This window comes from Ciconia boyciana, chromosome 6, assembly GCF_034638445.1.
Source record: "Ciconia boyciana chromosome 6, ASM3463844v1, whole genome shotgun sequence".
NCBI classification, from domain to species: domain Eukaryota; kingdom Metazoa; phylum Chordata; class Aves; order Ciconiiformes; family Ciconiidae; genus Ciconia; species Ciconia boyciana.
Window position 1 is genome coordinate 3698989 of NC_132939.1, and position 20255 is coordinate 3719243.

At 44.5% G+C, this 20255-nt stretch overlaps 1 protein-coding gene across 1 annotated transcript in view; it reads right to left on the minus strand.

The window, feature by feature from the left end:
- ANO1 (anoctamin 1) overlaps positions 1-18975 on the minus strand; it is an 83858-nt gene extending 64883 nt beyond the window's left edge. The window contains exon 1 of the mRNA XM_072864718.1: positions 18556-18975. Coding sequence (XP_072720819.1) covers positions 18556-18613 — 58 coding nt within the window. The 5' untranslated portion in view covers positions 18614-18975. The remainder of the gene's footprint in view (positions 1-18555) is intronic.
- Between the last annotated feature and the right edge of the window lie 1280 nt (positions 18976-20255).

The window sequence follows — 20255 nt, forward strand, 5'->3', positions numbered from 1 at the left end:
CTCCAGTTAAAACTCTCCTGTTCAAACAGCTTTAAAACCACTTCTCCTTCACGTAAGCTAAATCCAAATGCAAAATTTTACTGAAGTCATTCTTAATAATTCAGTTTGCAGCCTGGATTGGCCAAGATGCATGTTGACTCAGTGCAATTTGAGTCATGGGTAGAACCCGTTGTCAGGCTGCTAGCTCCTGCTCTGACCACTTGACTACAAGGCCTTCTTTATAAAGAAACTGAAAATAAGTAAGTGCAACACTAAGGGCAAAGCACGTCAATCCCGATCAAGGAAAACACAGACCTGGGCATATTTAAGCAGGCCATTTGTCTTGCTGATGCTAAGCGAAGATCTCTCGGGCTAGATAGGTCTGGTTCATTACTGACTAACTTGTAGGACCAAGTTGAAAAGGTATTTCCAAAAGCATCAGTGTTCCAGTAGTGACAAGGATGAGGAATAACAACACAAAGCAAATGAACAGAGATTTGGAGTCATTCAAGCTTCTCTAAACATACCATTATTTCTTATACTCCCATATAGCAGTAAAATATTTTTCTATAACACCCTTCACCAGAAAGTCACCCGAGACAAAACTAAAAAGACATCTTAAGTTTTTCTAAGACCGCAACTGAATGAAATAAGTGAACACAAAAGCCAACACAGTGGAAAAAAAAAAAATCCAACACCAACAGCCATCAATCCCTCCATTTACACAACAAATAATGTCCATGTGATACACTTCATTTTCACTCTCTGCAGCCAAGCCACGGAAAGTGGAATTTCTCACTATCATGATGTGACTTTGATGGCTTCAGGTGCCACAAAAAACCCCATACAATAATCTTCAGTACACCACAAAAATTCTGAAAATGGTATTAACAACACAAAATAATTTTCCCCCACATTTCCCATCTACATTTCCTGTATTCTTAAGTTCAAAATTCCTATGAAAGCCCCAGCTGGGGGCAGGGAGAGCCCAACGGGAATGCGTCCATGAGCTCCACAAAAAATTAACAATAAAGATAAATTTTTAAAACACCCTATATACAAACCACAAAACAGCGCGCGCTGTCAGGATTACCCTTCATGAACAATACGTGCCAGTGCCTGTTGGACTGTTTATCAAATTTGCCATTAAATTTAAACACTTCAGAGCATGGAGGAGAGCCCGTCTTGCTCGCCCATCGCCAAGAGTGGATTTAATTACATTGCTGAAGGGAGACTAAGCGAGTGCGTAAGAGCTCCAGGGACGCGTAACACGTGAGCAGACCCAATCTTTTGAATGAGACTACTCATGGGCCCTAAGTTATATACACGCTCCGTGAACTACAGCTTTTCAAAGTTAAGCAAATTAACCAGCGGGTCTCATTAATGCAGCCAACCTTAAGGACATTTGAAACGAGGGCATGGAGTGGGGCATCAAAGGGGAGACAGGGCGCTCTCAGTTGCAAGTATGCGTGGGCTTACTGCCACCAAAATGTCCCTACATGTTTCCATCATGTTATTTTCAAAACAGCTGCTGCCCACTGGCACTGCCGAAGTGTTTAATTACATGGAGTAAGCGTTGCAAGGCCGCTGCTGCTCCTGCCTGCACGCTGAGCCGTGGGCACGGCCACCCTCTCGCCCCAGGTGACAGGACGCAGACCTCGGCGGTCACCTGCAAAGTGGGTCCTTCCCGGCACCTACACAATTTATGTACTCCTGGAGCCCACCCCTTGACCTCAGCGAAGCTTTGGTGCCTCTCTTCCAATGCAATGTTTCTGAAGCCACCCAAGCAAGTAGCATATGAAATTTGAACGCATACCACTACGAACATTGGTTTAACATGCCCTTTCCTTAAGAGGCAAAGGAATCAGCTCTCATTTTATTTTCAGGGTGCAATAGCAGCTGGTACCAAGGAAAACAGAGGTGGAAATACTTTTCTAAAGCCCTTCTCAAAACATTTGCATCTACATGCTGGATGATGGACCATGTCCACACGCTACACGACGCTGGGAGCAGACCAGGGTTTTTGCATTTCAGAACCGGTCAGGAGTCAAACATTTTCCAGTGAAGGGGCAGCCTGTATTTCTTTCACTCAATTACCTGCCTACTGGAGCTGAGTTACAGCGAGTGGGAAAACACTAATATTAGGGCTTAGAAATCCTACAGTTCATAACTCTTATGGTCCCAATTCATTATTTGAATGCATAAATCTGGTGAGACAGTATGCATCTTCCCTTCTTTCCTAACAAAAGAGTTCCTGCATCCCATGCTGCAAACTCCCAAGCAGCAATTCCTGCTCACACGACAGTTTTAAAGACAAGAAATAATATCAGAGTGCCTCCTATGTTTATAATTATAGCTTTAATAACATTCCATCCCCCTTCTAATTTTTCCTTCAGGCTCCCTTTTTGGCCTGTTCTTAGTGACAGCCTCTCACAGACATTTCCAAACTGTAACACGTACTTTGGTGACTATCGGTTTCACTTACTCCGGACAGATTTTTACTTGATGGTTGCTCCCCACCCCCCCAAAAAATAAAAGCTAACAGTCTGCAAGTTATTCCCTCATAAAGCATTATAAAGAAAGTTTAAAGGATAAGCTTCTCTTCAGTGCTCTCAGAAAGGTTTAGTATAGCAGCAGGTTTTAGACATCCATGTACACACCCATCTGTTTACTTTTATCTGGACTTTTTGATTGGGTTTAAGTTTTACATGCATTGAGTAAGGAATGACAGGATCATCGTTTTAAGCTGTAAGATTATTGCATAAGTGTGGAGAGAAATAACGCTACCAAGTCCAAGGAAAGGTGAAGGCTGCATGTAGCAGACTCATAAATGATTGATCGAGTGTTTAAGCAAGAGAATGGGGAGAATGGAGCAACATCTCCTGATGAGCTAAAGCTGGTATTGCTGTAAGATCCCTGCATCTAAACCCACAGATAACGGAAAACAAAACACTTTATTGATGCGAGGGCTGAGAAATGCTACAGTTATAACCCTCATGGTCCAAGTTCATAATTTTACTGTCCAAATTCAGTGAGGCAAGATGGATCTTTCATCTTTTTTTAACAAAGAGTTCCTTGATCCTATGCTGCACGCTCCCACTGCTGTAAAACATCACTAAAATACAGAAAACAGAAAGTGAAACACTTGTTCACACAAACTTTGGCAAACTCTTGATATATAAGACACCAACCGATGCAAAGACCTTATTGGATTCAAGAAGGGCTTTGACATGTGTTTTACAAAAACAGCCTTTCAAACAACACTTAACCAACCAACCTGGAACTCAGATGTTTTGAACTTGAAAGAAAATTCTTCAAGGGCAAATTATCCTCTGTCTGTTTGGGCTAAGACTTCCCGCCCCCTTCTTGGAGGAGGCTGTAGGACATGCCTGGAGGCAGACCGTGGCTTGGGGGAGCTCCAGCCTACGGGAACACACCGGTTTCCCACGGTGAATTTCTGTGCCCTTCAAACTGGGTGAGTAAATATTCCAGCGCCTCACCTACCGACCGTGCCACAGATGTATAACAAATCAGTCTGTGTACGATGGGAAGCTAGAAAGGACAGAGCATCACCCAAATTTACCCACTTTCAAGAGCTTTAAAAAAAATCCCCTTCCTCCCAGGTGCAGCCTCTCTGGACGGCCCTTACGCTCCCACGTTGGTCCCAAGAGGACTCTTATGTTTCTTCTGGTCCTGAATCCTCCATCCCAAATGAGCCAGCCCCAGAAGGCAGCGAGCTGCTGCTGCTGCACAGCTGCCTAGCTCTGCCTCTGACTCACCGCTCCTCCCCAGTGCCCTCCGACCGTGGGAAGCAATGGGGCCGAGGGCACCCAGCGCCTCTCGGGGTGCTCAGCCTTGGGATGTATTCGGTGCTGTGAGAGCGTAGCTGGACGCGGAGAGACAGCAAAGCACCAGCTGCCTGCATCAAGCATGCTCAGGCACTGGTTAACAAACAAACCGTTTCTTTTTTGGAGACCCTGATGTTTAAACCTCCTTTTGGTCACAAATACCGTTCAGATAATTAACATTTTTAGACATCCGATCCATCGTTGAACCACCATACGGTTTGGGAGTCTGCTCAGTTGTGCCAGGGAAGGCTTGGGGCTTGCAGGGACCCGAGGGCTGTGACTGACCTCCACCAGCACCACTCTGTGCAGCAGTACTCACCAATACTCTCAAGTGCTCACCTGACCAAAGAACAACATGCATCCAGAAAGAAAAAGAAAAGAAAAAAAGGAAAAAAGCTGTATTCTTCCACATGAACCTTGGGGACAGTCAGGAGTATCATCTCCTTCCTGCAGACAGAGACCCGGTAGCCCCTGAGGTCCCGGAGCTCCTGCCCGGCTCCGGGGGATGCATCGCGTGGCGGAGGGATGGGAGTGGGGGGCACATCTCCCACAGCCAAGGACCTGACACTCCGACAGCATCCAGCTGCTCTCTGCATCCATTGCTTCCTTCCCAAATATAACCAGCTACTCACCCCAAATTCTCAAACTTAACGAATAGCCGGGGCACTATTTTTTTTGGTATGAAAAAGGGAAAGTATCCAGAAAAAAAAAAAAAAAAAAAGAAGAAGAAAGAAAGAGAACAGACACAAAATTAAACAATCTACCTTAAAATAAACTCTGCAGTATTATCTGTCTCTTGTCAAAAGTTATTAGGGAATAAAAGTGACAGACTGTCTACTAAGATACATCCCATGTCCAAGTGACATACCTAAAGCTTGTCAGAGATTTCCCTCTGTTGATGTGTCTGCTTATCCTTAGTGCCCACACGTGTTACATTGCTGTATATTCTTGTGCAGTGGAAGCACCTGATTTATTTGTTGAAGGGAAAGAACACTTTTTTTCCCACCTAATTTACTCTTCTGATGCGACAGGTCTTTGTCTGTTCCGCACATAAAACAGAAAAGTCCTCGACTAAAACCAGACTCCACGTAATTATTTTTCCTTAAAAATAAAGTCAATAAAACTGGCAAACGTGAACAAAAATGGAACTGATCTATCAAAGAACTGTAAACGCATTTTCCTTCACTGCACATTCTTCCCATTAAGAAATTACTACTGGTCAATATTAAAACCAGACAAATTACATGGTGCTTTGGTGAAAGAGAGGATAAAACAACTCATGTGGACAAGTTACAGGAATGGATAAATGAGATGTTGCCTCAGTCCAGACAGCAATTAGCCTTTGGGAACTTGGTGTCTGCTCTCCAGCCTTCACTGAATGTTGCAAGTAGGGCCTCTATATAACATATCAAATCAAAACTGAAACACCAGACTTGGCCAACTTTGGGGGTTGTTTGAAAACTGGACTTCAACCACAGCTTTGATGTGGTTGTGGACTGGGTACGTTCCCATGCAGTTTTAATTCTTATTAAAGCTGCAGAAGGGTAGTGCAAGGACACTAGCAGAGTTCAGGAGAAAAGTTCTGTTGTGGGGGTAACGTGGAAAGGGTTTTCTATGTGGTAGCAACACATAGAATAACCAAAAACATTCGAAGAGATTAAAAAAATATTTGCAGTTGAATACCTGTATTTTTTTCTTAGAAGAAACTTTAAATGAAAATTAAACCAAGCAAATAAAGTGAGCTACAGCCATTGAAATAGAAAGCGTACGGATAATGGGAAGGAGAAAAGAGCAAGAGAAACGCTTCACACTGAAAGGTGCACCCCGGGGGTGCAGTTACACAAAAGTCTAAGTGAGTCTAAGTGACTGCAAGTTGTGTCAGAAACCTGTCTACACCATATCAGCTTGACAGGTGGAGAGAGAGATCTTATCCGTTTAACCTTGGTAAGAGCAGATTAAGCACAAAATTTCCTTTTGTTTCTTCATCTGTTGTTGGGGAACATTTGAAGCTCTCTTTTCCATACTGCGAATATCTACTTTTAGTTCGTTTAACTTAATGCAACTGGAGCAATGTGAAGGTAACCTGACAACGGCAAAGCATTTCCTACCCAATGCTGTGACGAATCCATAGCCTGGGGTACCGGGACGCCCTGCGTGCCTAGACTGTTCCTCAGAGTATCCCAACACCAACACAACGTTGCTTTGCAGAACTGTATCATCCAGTTTTAGAGTTGGTATTGAGTCAACCAGAAGAGAAGAGTGCCTTCAGATTACTAATTAAAATCTCTGGCCTTCCTGAAGGTAGTGCAAGAGGTAGTTCCCTGCTGAGCCCTAAGAAACCCCACGGTCATGGAGGTTTTCAACTTTTAATATGGTTTAGATTAAAATCCTATCTGTCTCCACAACTTTGATGAAATTTTTGTTTTCTGCGTCAAGGCTGGAAGCAATGAACTAAAACAGAGAACTTGACACGTAGGGTCTCCAATATACAAACAACTGACTGTTTCCATAGACAATTAGAGAACAGAGAAACTGAAGTAACTCTAGAAAAATGAATTCCTAATTTTGTAATAAAGGCCACATGGTCCGCTCAAGTGAGCACAGAACTGGAGAGGCGTAACTGATTAGTTTTAACCAAACACTACTACTACTGATTTCATCTGTGACTACGTGCATTTTTTCTTCATCTCAGGACACATCCCTGCATCTCGGTCAATGGGAACTGCAGGGCTCACCTTCTTACTTCGCAGAGCATTTGCAGAATTAATTATTGAGCACTTAATCAAACAGTGAATGAACTTACTCAGAAGTAGGAGTTCATGACAAATACAAAGCAGAAACAACACCGTTGTCCGAATTTTTGTGGTTGAGTTTGAATCTCTTATCTGTACTCACTGGAACAATTTTGGTCTGGGTTGCACACAAACTTATTTTGTACACCAAAGTTGAATACAGTTCAACAAAGCAGAAAATTAATAGAAATGCCATTTGGAAGTTAGATATTACAAACACCTTTTGCGAGATTTTTATTACCATTGCATCAGACTCTGGATTCTGCCCTAATTTGGTAATAAACCGATATTCTGAACCCCATCTTACAAATACCACAAACCCAACCTCGACCTTGCCTCCACTGGCCATCATTATTAGCAAAAAGTCACTGAACAATAATGCTGGCATTGTAAGTTCATGCGAGGAGTAGCACTTGCAAAGGTTTTGGATGCGAGCTGAAAACCCATTTAGTTAAGAATATTTTATTGTGGAAAAGGGTGTGGAAACAGAAAATAAGTTAAAATGATAAGGAGACCTGAATAGAAAACCCATGGTTATAAATGGAACAGTTGCTGTAAGCAGATAGTTCTGTACATCCACATCTGTTCCAGTTCAAAGCAGTTCATGTGAACCAGGGGAAGAAACTATTTTTTCCTTTAGCTTCACTGCTGCAAACCTATCTGCATTCAGGCCAGGGCAGAGAGTGGGAAGAGGGAGAAACCACCGTCGGTGCACTGGCTCAACCCAAATTTCAACGAGATGGGGCCACCACTGACATCTTGCCTTTCCCCGTTCCTCCCCCCAATATTAAGACACATTTAAAAGAGAGCGGCAACATTTGCAAATACTTACGGCAATTAAAGTTGTTTGTTTTTGCTAAAACCAAGGCATCTGTAGCTTAACAAAAGCTCTGTTTTTGTTCCTCTACTCACAGATAGTTTCTGTTTCACAACTGTCCCTTCTGGGGCCACTTTGATGATAACGTGGGAAAAGCAGGCTGAACAGCCAAACAGGGAAATAAATATATAAAAATAACGAGGCTGCTCCAGGACTCATTCAGGTTCCAGAGGAGCTCAGATTTCCTGCCTGTGGATAGCTGAAACACTTTCCCTACCCAGTTCAGTCTCTGTTTCTGTAATACTCTCTTTTCTCCTCCTTTTGAATCTTAAAAATATTTTTTTTTAAAAAGAGTAAAAAGGAAAGCATCTGCAACAAGGATGTGGTGCAAAGAAACAGAAAGAGCAATGGTATCAAACTTGGGAAAGCGTAAAAGCTGAAATTAGCTCCCTGTTTTGGTCTGACAGCAATACCAAACTCCAGAGGAAAGACATTCCCCTGTAATAATCTGGTTATGAGAAATCTTCATTTTCCCACTTACACTATTAGATGACAGCACATACACACCCTACACGTAGTGCATGACATTTAAACGCTTTTTTTTTAACATTAGGTAGTTCTTGTTGAGGTTGAAGTATGTTTGCTAGCGTCCCCGATCTTATTTGCCACCTGCAAAACGTGAAAGCTTCCCGCAACTGAGTCTCTGCAGGCAACTGCTGCTGCTGACGGACAATGTGCTCGAGTCAGTCGATAGAGAGTAATTGCTGGACCGAAATCAATCGCAGCCTCCCAGGAACCGCTTTGACTGGATTTTACTTTAAAGATTTAGTGCCATGACTGGTGAGATGCTGAACTCCTCAACTACCATTAGGCATGTGCTTCGCTTCCAAAATGAAGATGTATGTCAACATCTCCGCTCAATTCCAGAGCAGAGTTCATGAGAAGCTACCTGAAACGCAAAGATCCTCCACTTCAACTAAATAGTTCTTAAAACCTCTTAAGTAGATGCACGAAGAAAGTATCAGGGCTGTACTGTGAAATACTGTTCATGTTTGGTGGAGAAAACGCTGTGCAGGGTGGGAAGCGTGCTGCAGATTTCTCTTGAAGATACAGAAGCATGGAAGCTGTCGGGACACGGGAGGGTCTCGTGCTCAGTTGCCCACTTCCCACCAAAACTAGGGCTATTTGTATGCTTAAGTGCTTTACTGGACGAGGGCCAGAGGGCACAGCAAATTGCAGAACACAGCCCTGATGAGCTATTTTGAGAAAATATATTGAAGAGAAAGAGAAAAGGGAAAGCTTTCATTAATTTACATTATCAAGACAACAAAAGATCTTGTTTTGGAAACAAGAATCTGGCTCTTTTAACTGAAAGCTTGTTAGCAAGATGCTACAAGGAGAAAGTTTAAAAATTAAATTAATTCATCCGCCATTTCGAAACTATGAGCTTTAAAAGGCTTAGCTTTGATTTATATGCCTCTGCTATGTAACAGAATGTTTAAAATCTAAACCAAAACCTGTTTCTGCTCTTCCATTGGTAATTAGTACAAGGTCTTTGTTTTTTATTATCCCACTACTCAGTTATATTGTCAGATGGACTTAAATGGTTAAGATTAATTAAAAATACTTTATCGCAACACACAGAAGACAAGTCATTACAGCAGTGTAAGAATGGTACTGGCGAGCACAATTTCTCTTGCAGTCAATGACCTGTCATTACTCATAGCCTGTTTGAGAGACCAGGTTCATTCTCAAATGAAAATGATCAGCTGCAATTTTAAAAAATAAGCTATTTCATTTAGGCCAGATTTTCCAGTGCGATGACACTCAGCAGTCCCCTGCAAAGTAAACAGCAGAGTGAATAAGCACAGCCTGATAGTCTAAACTCCGGTTCTTAACTAAGGAGCACCTAGAACAATTTTACCCTGTTTAATTTGGGGCAGGTACATGCTGCTCCGCTTCTTCCACTCACCTACACAATGCACATGGTCGTACCCTGGACAAGTATGATCTTCTCTCAGCTGAATCCATTTCAAGTGAACTGAAATGACAATTCTTGTTTTCTGTTACCTGTCAAACCCATAAATTCAACATATACATTCTTGCCATATAACAAAAGTTCTGCGACAGCAAATGAATGTGATGCAAAAAGAGTTGATGGGCTCTCCCGATGGCTCACTAAAGTTTATGAAGTCCTTTAAGACTAGTGGGTAAAGAAATACTTTGCACTGCTAAAGCGTGTACAGAAGGGCTAGGGCATGATTTCTGTGTTCAGCCTTTGCCTCTCAACCTGGCTTCCTACCACGTGAGCTAAAGGAGGATCTCCTGCATGTCCTCGAGTACAATTGCTCAGAAACAGGATTTGTTCCTATTCTGAGAGCCCAAACGTCATCTTACATCTCAGGGCACATGGAGTAAAATATTTCTACAAGGTGACTGAATTTGAAATACAAATCTGTAGCACAGAAATAGTTGTCTCTGTTAGCTGAAGTATGCCCTCGCAACGTACCTTAGGCTGTTCTCTCGTGCCTTATAGCCCGTCTCAGCTATCTGCCAAATGGATTATTGACAGCAATTGTAAAGATGAAGTAACATTTCAAATCTATGTCCCTGTCAATGTCAACACTAAACCCTGGCAGACTGTTCACAGCCAAATTGATGGAGTCTGCAAACACAACCCTACTCGTACAGTGCTGATACCCATATCTCCAGAAACCTGTGACAACATATTCTGGACTAAATACTGTCCCGGTCTACTTATACAAGACTTTCATTTAACTCAAAGGAACTGCAAATGTGGATCCGGGGGGAGGGTTATTGTTTTCTGAAGCTTTGATTCCTTTTAATTAACTCAACATTTAGAAGTGAAGCAGAGAAAACATTTGCAATACCCTACACAGCAGTTCTCAGAAGCAGTCGCTTTCACCAGGCAATCCAACAGCAAGAATAGCTGAGGAGGAAGCTAAACAAGCATGGTTACTAATGAGAAGAGAAAGAAGGGAAGGGAGCAAAGCTACCCATAAGAAGCGAAACAGACATAGTGCCTGTGAAAACGTGAAAACTGTATGTATTGGCAAGATCAGAAAAGATATATGGATAGTGTGCGTGGAGGGAAAGCTTATGTTACCTTCCACTGCGTACAAGGTCAAATGATATATCCCAATATACTGCACAGACTTTTAGTAAAGCTGAACTGAATGCGTTCAATCATTTGAAACGAAAGATAACATAAGTAATCTTATGCTATTTTCGACTACATACAAGGTCAAATTATATATCCCAATATACTGCACAGACTTTTAGTAGAGCTGAACTGAATGCATTTAATAATTTGAAATGAAAGTTAAGGATTACTCAATTCATGCCCTTTATACAATCAGTCATGCTGATAAAAAAACTGGAATATGTTGACACTCACTCTGCATTATTCTGTTTGTTAGCAAGTCTGCTTCTCCCACAGGACACAAAGTAAGTCCTGTTGGCCACACCTGAATACACGGGCATGTGTATACACAGAGCTCCAGACAGCACAAATTCGTATTGTCCAGTATACCTTATAAGCTGTCTTTCCTATTTAACATACATTATAACATACAGATGTGCTGCTTAGCAACAAAGAGAGGTATGCCCAAGATATGTTCTGGGAACAAAAATGATGCTCTGCATGTTTTAGGTCAGATTACTTCACATTTCTAATGAGTAAACAAAATTATAGCATGTTCTGCTACCGTTGTACAGAGCAGCCTTAAATTTTAGTAGGCAATCACCACAGAAAGGAGACCATTTCCTAAAAATCCCAATAACATTAATTTATTTTCAGATCTATTTGATTCAAGTTTATGACTGGTTTGGGACACACTATGAGCAGCATGATGAATTGACTTTATGCCCTAGGAGACTAAATTTATTAAAGTATGTTGCTTGACCTGATTAAATGAAAGTAACTGTTGCTTCGGATGTTGGTCTGACCAACCTTAGGGGTAGTGTGAGAGGAGTAATTCACTGGAATCTCACTCAGGTTTTATTATTTTAGTGATAAACTAACCTTAAAAATCCACTCTTTTTAAAATTTATTTTTTAACTCTTTGCACAGAGCTGCAAGGTCTTACCACCTTGGAAGAAGACGCAGAAAGCGGCAGCAGGCAGCCTTTCACCTCCGTGCTGCCTATTTCACGTGCGAGACCCCTGAGGCGCAACCCCAGAGCCAGCCCTTTCCCTCCACGAGCCCCAGGCTGCAACGCCTACACCTGGCTAAAAACCTGGAAAAAGCCTGGTTCCACATCCTTACTTTGTGACTCCGGCTCATTTCTGTTTATACTCTTGCGAGCTGAAGAATGACGATGACTAGTAGCTATATAGATAGATAAATAAAGTACATTAAGTCACAGGAAGTAAAAAGGGAAAACCATTAATTTATTTTTAGAAACCTGTTCTTGCCATTCATCAGAAAAAGAACATTCAAAAGTATGCAGCAAGATACAAGCATCTGGATGAGGTTTGCTGACCACATACCAACATTCAGACTACACACAGAGAACCATTTTCCTTCTTTAGACCAGTCTCAGACTCCATGCCAGGAACACAGGATACAGACAATAACGTAGTAGTTTCCACTAGCGAGCCTCGGGAAAGGGTGCTTTGACCACACATACTACAGCTGCTTTGACATGGTCTGCTTAGTCTTATCCTTTCAGTGGTCCTACAGCTGATACCTCCCTTCAGATACATCGTGGCACCAGCCGGTACATCCCCAACTGTTATACACACGCCTTCCGTCAACAGTGTCCATACCAGGTTAAGCACAAGACAAAAGGTCTCAAGGTCTAGATCAGCTTCTCCATATAAAGAGACCATGCCAATGCTAACCAAAACCAACTAGGTGATTTAATACGGAGCTGGACGCTCAACTCCCCAAAACATAGCAGCAAATGCAGTGCACCCACACGTCCCTTCTTTTTCCTTCTCTTGCTGGGTTGCCAAAATAGCACACAACCATCAGTAGAAAACCTTTTCAGGACAATACCACTGCAGCACACTGTGATGAATTTAATGGTATTTGCATAAAAGCTTCCATCTTTTGCAGTCTGCAGTAGATTTCTTCTGGGCAATCATACCACAAGCATAAAGTCATACCATATTTTGAATCCTTGCCTGCCAAAATCTGAGAAGAATCGCAAAGCACGTTCATTGACATATCTTGCGGTACATCGTCAGCCAAGATGCTATAGTACAAATGATCAGACATAAATACAGAATAGGTTTTTCTTTGACTGTTAATGCTGCACTGGACACGTTTCTGCCACTTTCCTTACTTCAAAGCAGTAAAACCCTAAAACTTTGAGTGATGGTTAGCCCTGAAACTTCCACCTTGGCTCTTGTTCCTCTTCTTAGGAACAATTACAAAACTCCCACAATATCATGTTAAAAAGAAGAGTTTTAAAAGGTATTCAGAGGACTCTGCGTTCATTACTTTTACCTCTCTGATGTCGCTGAAGTCAGTATCTGCTCACTTTTCAAAAATGTGTCCTGAATCTGCACTGCAAATGTAATTTACTTGCCAACCTTTTGCCTTTTTTACTAACCGAGTGCTGTGAAATGTGTTTCTCTCTCCCTGGACAAAATTTTTCTTAGTGAACCTTACTTATCAACACACAGATCCCCGTTGCATATTCCAAGTTTGTTCTGCAAGCAGGACATCAGCTGACGTCAATGAAGATGTACAAGAGGCAACAAATATTTGCAATGTGTTTAGAAAACAAAGTTTTTTCTCATTTTAGTACATACTCATCAAGTTTCTCCCTACCCAGGATACAAAGAGAGGGAGAGGTAAGACAGCAGGACTGGGAGCCAGGAATACATAGCTTGTAATCACTGATGTCACGATAGAAGTTAAATAATTTATAAGATATAAAAAGAGTAGTTAATTCCTGCAAACCACTTAGCCTTTTCATAACAGATTTCAGATTTTAAAACTCCCTCGGAGCACGTACAGTCGTGTGCAAAAAGTCATAGGTGTTTGTGTCAGTTTAGAAAAAAAAAAGGTTCTATTTTTCAGATCTGCAGTCTGAAAGGACATTTAAGTAATTATATATATTATTAATACACCACTCATAGGAATAAGAATGTACATCCAGGTCCTAGCACAGATACAGAGCTGCCAAGAATAAATCAGATATGCAGATAAGGTAAGCAGGCAAAGCTACTAAAGAGGAATGGCAATGGATCTAGTGTTACTACTATCTTTTTATCAGTTCAAATCTGGAAATAGTTTCCGTAACGGCTGGAAGGACAGACTGCCAGTAGAAGGTTCAAAGATGCGCACTGTGGGAGTCCGAAGAAGAGAGAAAACGCTGGCATGTGGGCCAGCCGCAGAGGAGAGGCAACGCTGCTCTGGGGACAAGACACTGGCAGCAACAAAGCGAGCTGAAACGGCAGAACACGGGGTGCAGCACAAAGGAACAGAACAAACGCGGAGCGGGGACGTACGCAGGGACACGGGTCAGCTGTCTGCAGATAAAGGCTAAAGGATACAGGGAGGTTAGGGGGCAGGGAGAAGGGCCGGCCCTCCCACCAGGATGTAGTACTACTTTCAGAAATAGAGGGATGAGGGATACAAATCAAAGGCTAAACCAAATAAATAAAAATCTATTTCCCTTGGGGCATGTGGGCTCGCCTGTGAAGCAGCGGTGGTGACTAATGCAACCCAGCACGAGGAGCTTTTCTTCCTGCGCATTCAGAGCCTCCCAAGCAAGGCAGCCATTGCGGTTGTTTCTAAAAGGCCGATATTTACCATAAATTCCCTTGCAGCGACAATGGAGACACCACTCTCTTTTTGCTCTTCGAAGTACTGGAAAAAAGTTGTGCGCTGTTACTCACGTTACTCCGTTACATTACTTAGATCTAACAGCTGGCACAAGATGACTTAGCACCACTGAAAATAACACCGTGATAGGGTCCCAGCAAGGCGTGTAGGCTGCCAACTCCCGAAAATTTGTCATTTGTAAAACCCCTCTTGGGGTGTGTACCTACGACGGAACCGCGAGTCCTGCCATAACCTCAAGTTTGGCAGCAAACATGGGTGAGGTCGGGAAGGTGAGTATTCCCATACCGGCACATGTCGTCCCAGGATAAACTGCTTTTGTAGTCTCTGAAAGTAAGCAGAACTATTTCATGCCACTATCGCTAACTTGGCTTGTATAATAAAATACGAGGATGTGCACAGAAGTACTTTTTCAGAATCCCTGAAAACACTTGCAAGAAATAAAAGAAGTGGTGGCTTCTGTTCATGGAGCTCATCAGTCTAATGGGTCACCTATACAGTGACCCAACAACTCTACATGAAATTAATGTTTGATAGCTTAAGTACTTCAAACTCCCCATCATCTTGCTGAAGGACAATGCCAAGGACTTCGGACAGGCCCTCCTCTGAAGCCTGCTCAGTGCTTTTGGCTTGCACAGATCTCCTCCCTGCGCTGACCGCCCTCTGCAGCAAATGAAGATATAGCAGAGGATTCAGCCTTTTGACGGTACAGTGCAAAGATTTACAAGTACCTTGATAAAACAGAGCAGGATACTGAGCTCTGTGCAGAGGCTAACGGGATCTCTTTCCCGAGAAGTCACAAACCTTGCTGTACAGTGCAATACAGCCATATATTTAGTGCTATGCTAAATTAATAAAAGTGAGAACAGCTTCTCCCTCCTTTGCCTCCTGGAGAAGTCTCTGGCCAGGAGTGTATCAGAGGGTGGCTTGCTGAGGACCCAGCTGTGTAAGGTGCCCAGCAGGCCCCAGCGAGTGCCAAGTATCCCCACTAAAACGGGGCGGGGGGGGGGGGGAATGAGCAAACTTCGCATTCGTCAGCCTTTCACACAGTAAGGCCTTGAAGTTTGTCATGCCTGTTGCAGTCCCTTCCTTTCTTCCTTTTCCCCCAAGTGATCCTAATTTAAAGAGAGCCTTATTTTCCAACCACAGCACGTCCCCAAGCATTTCCTTTTCTCAAAATCGCCAGAATCCAAAGGGTGTAATTAAAGTCAAAAGGGACATTTTTCCCTTTCTGATGCCAATAAATACTGCTACTTCCCAGGGTTACTCTCCTGCCTTCTGTTTTGGCACGCTACTTTTACCCCATATTTCATGTCATACCCATACAACCGCAGCGTGTGGCCGTAGAGCTACACGTACCTTCACCAGCGCATCCCCCACATCCGACTCCGCAGTGCCCCATTTCCCAGCGCCTCAATGCTCTGCGAGAGCTCTCGGTGACTGACAAGCTGCCCTGCGTGCTGTCAGTCTCATACAGGACAAGGCACGCTTCCCGCAGCTATTCGGCGGACTGAGGCACAAGCCTGCAGTCCAGCACAAAGTCAGAGCTGCGGCTTCGGGTGCCTATGTGCTCAGCCACAGAAATTAATAAGTTATTACTACAAATTAAAATATTAAGTTAATGATGTGCATGACTGCAAGTTACAGAGCTGGAAAAGAAGTCCTAATTAAATCAATACAGTTATTAGTCCCTTGTCATCTCTGATTAATTATTAGCCTAATATGCTTCATCATTTTCACTATTAATGGAAATAGCTGCAGTGCTACCATGGGAAGCAGGGCAATACATACGAGAAACCTACAGAGCTGTGCTGGAAGTCCCAGCTCCAGATTGAACAATGTCTTCCAGAGAAAAAGGGGAAAACATTTCATTTTCTGGGGTGATAGTCTGACATCATTTAAGTCAGTGGCAAAAAACTCTCATGGTTTTCAGAGGGGTCAGATGTTCGCTCAGGGAATTTTTGATTGCTGAAATCTAGGGGGTAAAGACTTGACTCCTAATCCTGTGCTTAGTCCTCAGCACTTGTCCCAGTGCCTCTGAGCCTTTCCCTGAAGTGATGGGATATCACCGCAGTCCTTTCAGAAGCCAACATGCCAGTACCTTTCCCCAGAGCCCACCCCAATTCTGACCCTTGCCTCGTCTTCATTAGATGCACTCATTACCCCAGAACACACGGAAGGAATCGGCATAAAATAAGCTGGCAGCCATCAGCTGTGACGTCTGGGTCCTTAGGACATGGATGTAGCTGCGGACACATGTCCTTTCATGCCACCAAAAGAGGAAAAAATAATGTACTGAGGTCACTTTTTTCCTTGCTAGTGAAAAGTAAAATAGTACTTTGGATGTAGGTAACCGATAGTATTTACCCAGAGCTAAGGGGAGTAGAGACTCCCCTTCGTTTTCCCGTCTTCTATCATCCTCTCACTGACCACAACTTTTCCGTAACTCCTTGTAACAAGCAATTTCCTTAGCTGTCTGCAGGAGGGCTTTTTGAGTATAAAGACCATGTAAAAACACGAAGGATGGGTCTCCATATGTCTCTCCAGCAACAATGCAAAAGTTACCACAGAGCTGGAGAGGATTTGTACTGCGATACATGGATCCGCAATGTCATTAGGAGTTTCATCTTTAAACAGCTTTTACAAACATGCTCTTATGGATAGCTTATCAATAGAAATACAAACACGCGCTTCCGAGAACAAAACTGCTCCTTGAACTCTTTAATGAAGCTGGTACACAGTGTTCATGCTGCTAATGGGTGATTCAGTAAATTAAATAGAGAATGTCACTGTAAAATATGATGTAAAGTTTCTCAAACATAAAGAGCCACTCAAACAATTTCTCAGGACTCTCACCCTATCACGGTGATTACCTCGTGATAAATTGCCACCTGCCCCATGAGTAATGGTAGAGCTTTCTAGTGCCATTTTATCATTTAGTCCTCTTACCGATATCTCTGTTAATGTACTGCGAGAACGCTTCAGCCTCCCATGCTTTACTTGCTTTCCATTCCAGTTTTGAAAAGTTCGAGCTCCTTCTTATTTTAATGAATAAATTAACGTGGGACAATCAGTGGCCTACAGAAACCCTGTTCCCCAGTATTGAGATATAAAGCCCAGCTGTTTTGTGTCAGACATTAAAGAAATAGTTTTCTTTTCATTCTGAGTGCTCTGGCTAGCCTACGGTTTGATGAGCGTACGGCATTTCTTTTAGAAATGGGCTGAACTCCAGTGAAATATTTGGCCATTTAATGACTAGGCTCTAGGATAACGGTTTTCGTGGGAATCCAAAAAGAGGGAGTAAAGAAAAGGGCTCCCCATGCTATTCTTAGCTGCAAACAGTTAGATTTGGAATTTTGATTGTAAAGCATGGAATTTATAAATGGTGCCATGCTAAATTTACTTCATTTGTATACAATTCAGCTGGATAATCAAGTGTGTTCCAGTATGTTCCTGGTTAGCATCTCAGTTCTAGTTTTATTGTCTCTAAACTGGTAGAAAAATGCCTTCAGTAAATAGTGCTTGTAAAATTGGTGTTCCAGTGCGTGCGCGTGAAGGTTTTATATACGCAGTGTGTGTGCGTGAAGACTTCACATAAATGCATATGTGGGCGCACATGCATGCACACAGACACTGAGCTGTGATTTATTTCTAGAGGGAAGCCAAGGAAATTCCCACCCCCTACCATTTAAACGATCTGCTCTTTGGCTCTAAACATTCTGTAACTTCTCAGCCAAGGAATGTATTTTCCCCTTCCAATATATATAATTTATTTTGCTGCACACATTAGTTAATGATACAGAGATATATGATTTAGCCAGTTCGGTAAAAACATTACTGACAATCTGAGACGGACCCATTTCACTCTGTAAGACCTTTTTTTTTTTCTTGCCCGTCTTCTGCGGCACAGTGTGAATTAACAGCAATCATCAACTCGAGGATTTATCCCGTATACTTTGTACTCCAGCAATTTTTCATCATTAGATTGGCTTCCCGGGGTTAGACAAGCTTTTAATTACTGTATTAATGTAGGTAAAGCGACTTTACACTATTTCACATTTTCGGGCGGGGGGGGGCGCGGAGGGAGAGACGAGAGACAGCTATTTTATTTCACTGCTACTTTGCGGAGATTATTCCCGGGTTTTTAAAAATAGTCGATGAAATGCTAATAATAAATCCCTTATCGGGCACTCGGGGCGGGGGGCCGAGGCGAGCGGCCGCCCGCCGCGCCCGCTTCCCAGCCGGGAGGGAGCGCAGCCCGTCCCCGCACCTTCCCCGTCCCCGCCGCGGCAGACTTACGTGGTCCCCAGGGCGCTGCGGCCGGCAGCCTGCGCAGGTGGATCTCATCCTTATCCATCTCCTACCCGAGCCCCGCAGCCACTTGGTACCAAACTGAACTCGCCAGGATCCCTCCTCCTCCTCCTCCTCCTTCTCTTCCTCCTCCTCCTCCCTTGCCCCCCCCCCCTTGTCTTTTTTCGGGGAGGGCGCGTTCATCCAGCGAGCGGCACCGCGCAGCGCCCCGCCGCCCCCGGGCCAGACTTTAAATAAGGGCGCCGGGCGCCGGCCCGGCCCGCCGGGAGCGCGGCCCTCCGCGGGGAGCCGGCCCTCCAAGTGACGCCGCCGCCGCCGCTCTCTCCCCGCCCGCCGAGCGCGCCCCGCCGCCCCCGCGGACGCTGCGCGGGGCTCCGCGCCTACCTGCGGCGGCGGCGGCGGCAGCGGGAGCGGGAGCGGGGCTGCCCTGACCTTGGGCGCGGGGCGGCGGGCGCCGGAGCGACGGCGGCAGCTGCCGGGGGGGGGACGGACGACGACAGCGCGCCCGCGAAAGGTCAGCGCGCCCTGCGCACCCGCGGCCCGGGAGGCTCCGCCGCCGGGGTCCGCTGCAGCGGAGCCCTCCGCGGTCCCTGACGTTGGGGCGATTTAACCGTTTCCCCGCTCCGTTTCCTATCTGTTATGGACGTTAACAGCTCCCGCGCCTTTCACTTCAACAAAAATAAAAGAAGCTAAACAAAAAAGCACATCTTGGGCTGCTACCGAGGGGAAGCCGTCATCTGTGGCTGCCGGTGATAACCCTCCCCTCACGCAAGGTAGAGGCTGGGGCTCTCCCCAGCTCAGCTCCCCCCGTCTTTCCCTCTGCCCACCTGTGGCGACATTTACCTCCATCCACACCCAAACAGCCGGGCCCCGTTTCCCAGGTCTGGTCCATGAAGGATGCTCTGAATATCACTGTACACACCAACAAACTTGGGCCCTCACAGAATACCACCAGGTTACCTTTTTATTACTTTTGTTTAAAAAAAAAAAAAAAAAGGTAAGGCGTAGAATAGCTGCCACTCGCTTTGTACACCTCCAGCTGGATGGCTACAGTATTTGCACAGGGTTTTGAACAGAATTCCAGGCTTATTCATCTCCATGGACTTAAACCCCTCTTCAGTGCCCCGCAGGGATTCCCTGGTCTTCTCCAAACCCGCTGCCTGATCCCGTGCTGTGCTGCAGAAACCCACTTTGGCAAAACTGACGCAGATTTATCTGCACCGTTCCCTGACTGCTTTCTCTTTTTTTAATCTGAGACAAGCACTTAACCCTCAAAAATGCATTCAAAGGCAGAAGTGCGCAAGGGCTCTGCCAGAAGGAAACAGGCTCAGCAGGCTTCCTGACTTCTGGCAGGCAGCCCCCAAGTACCCTGCGATCGCTGCACGAGGGCAAGCTCCTCACACTGCCCTGCTCCCGCTGCACCCAGGCCCTTCCTGCTCCCCTAGCACCCACAAAAGGGACATCCCTGAGTGGCAGCTTGCTGGCGGTACTTACCAGGCTACAAAGAAGCTGTGCTGAGCCACAAGCAGTTGGCCTGTGGGGCTGAGCGACCTCCTCTCCCCTTGCTCAGAAAACAGGGTGCCCAGCACCACTGGGGTATAGCACGGGGCACACGGCTCCCCGCCGCACGACAGCAAGCGGACACTGCTCCTGCTTAGATCAGAGTCCTAATTCCACTCTCAACTCTC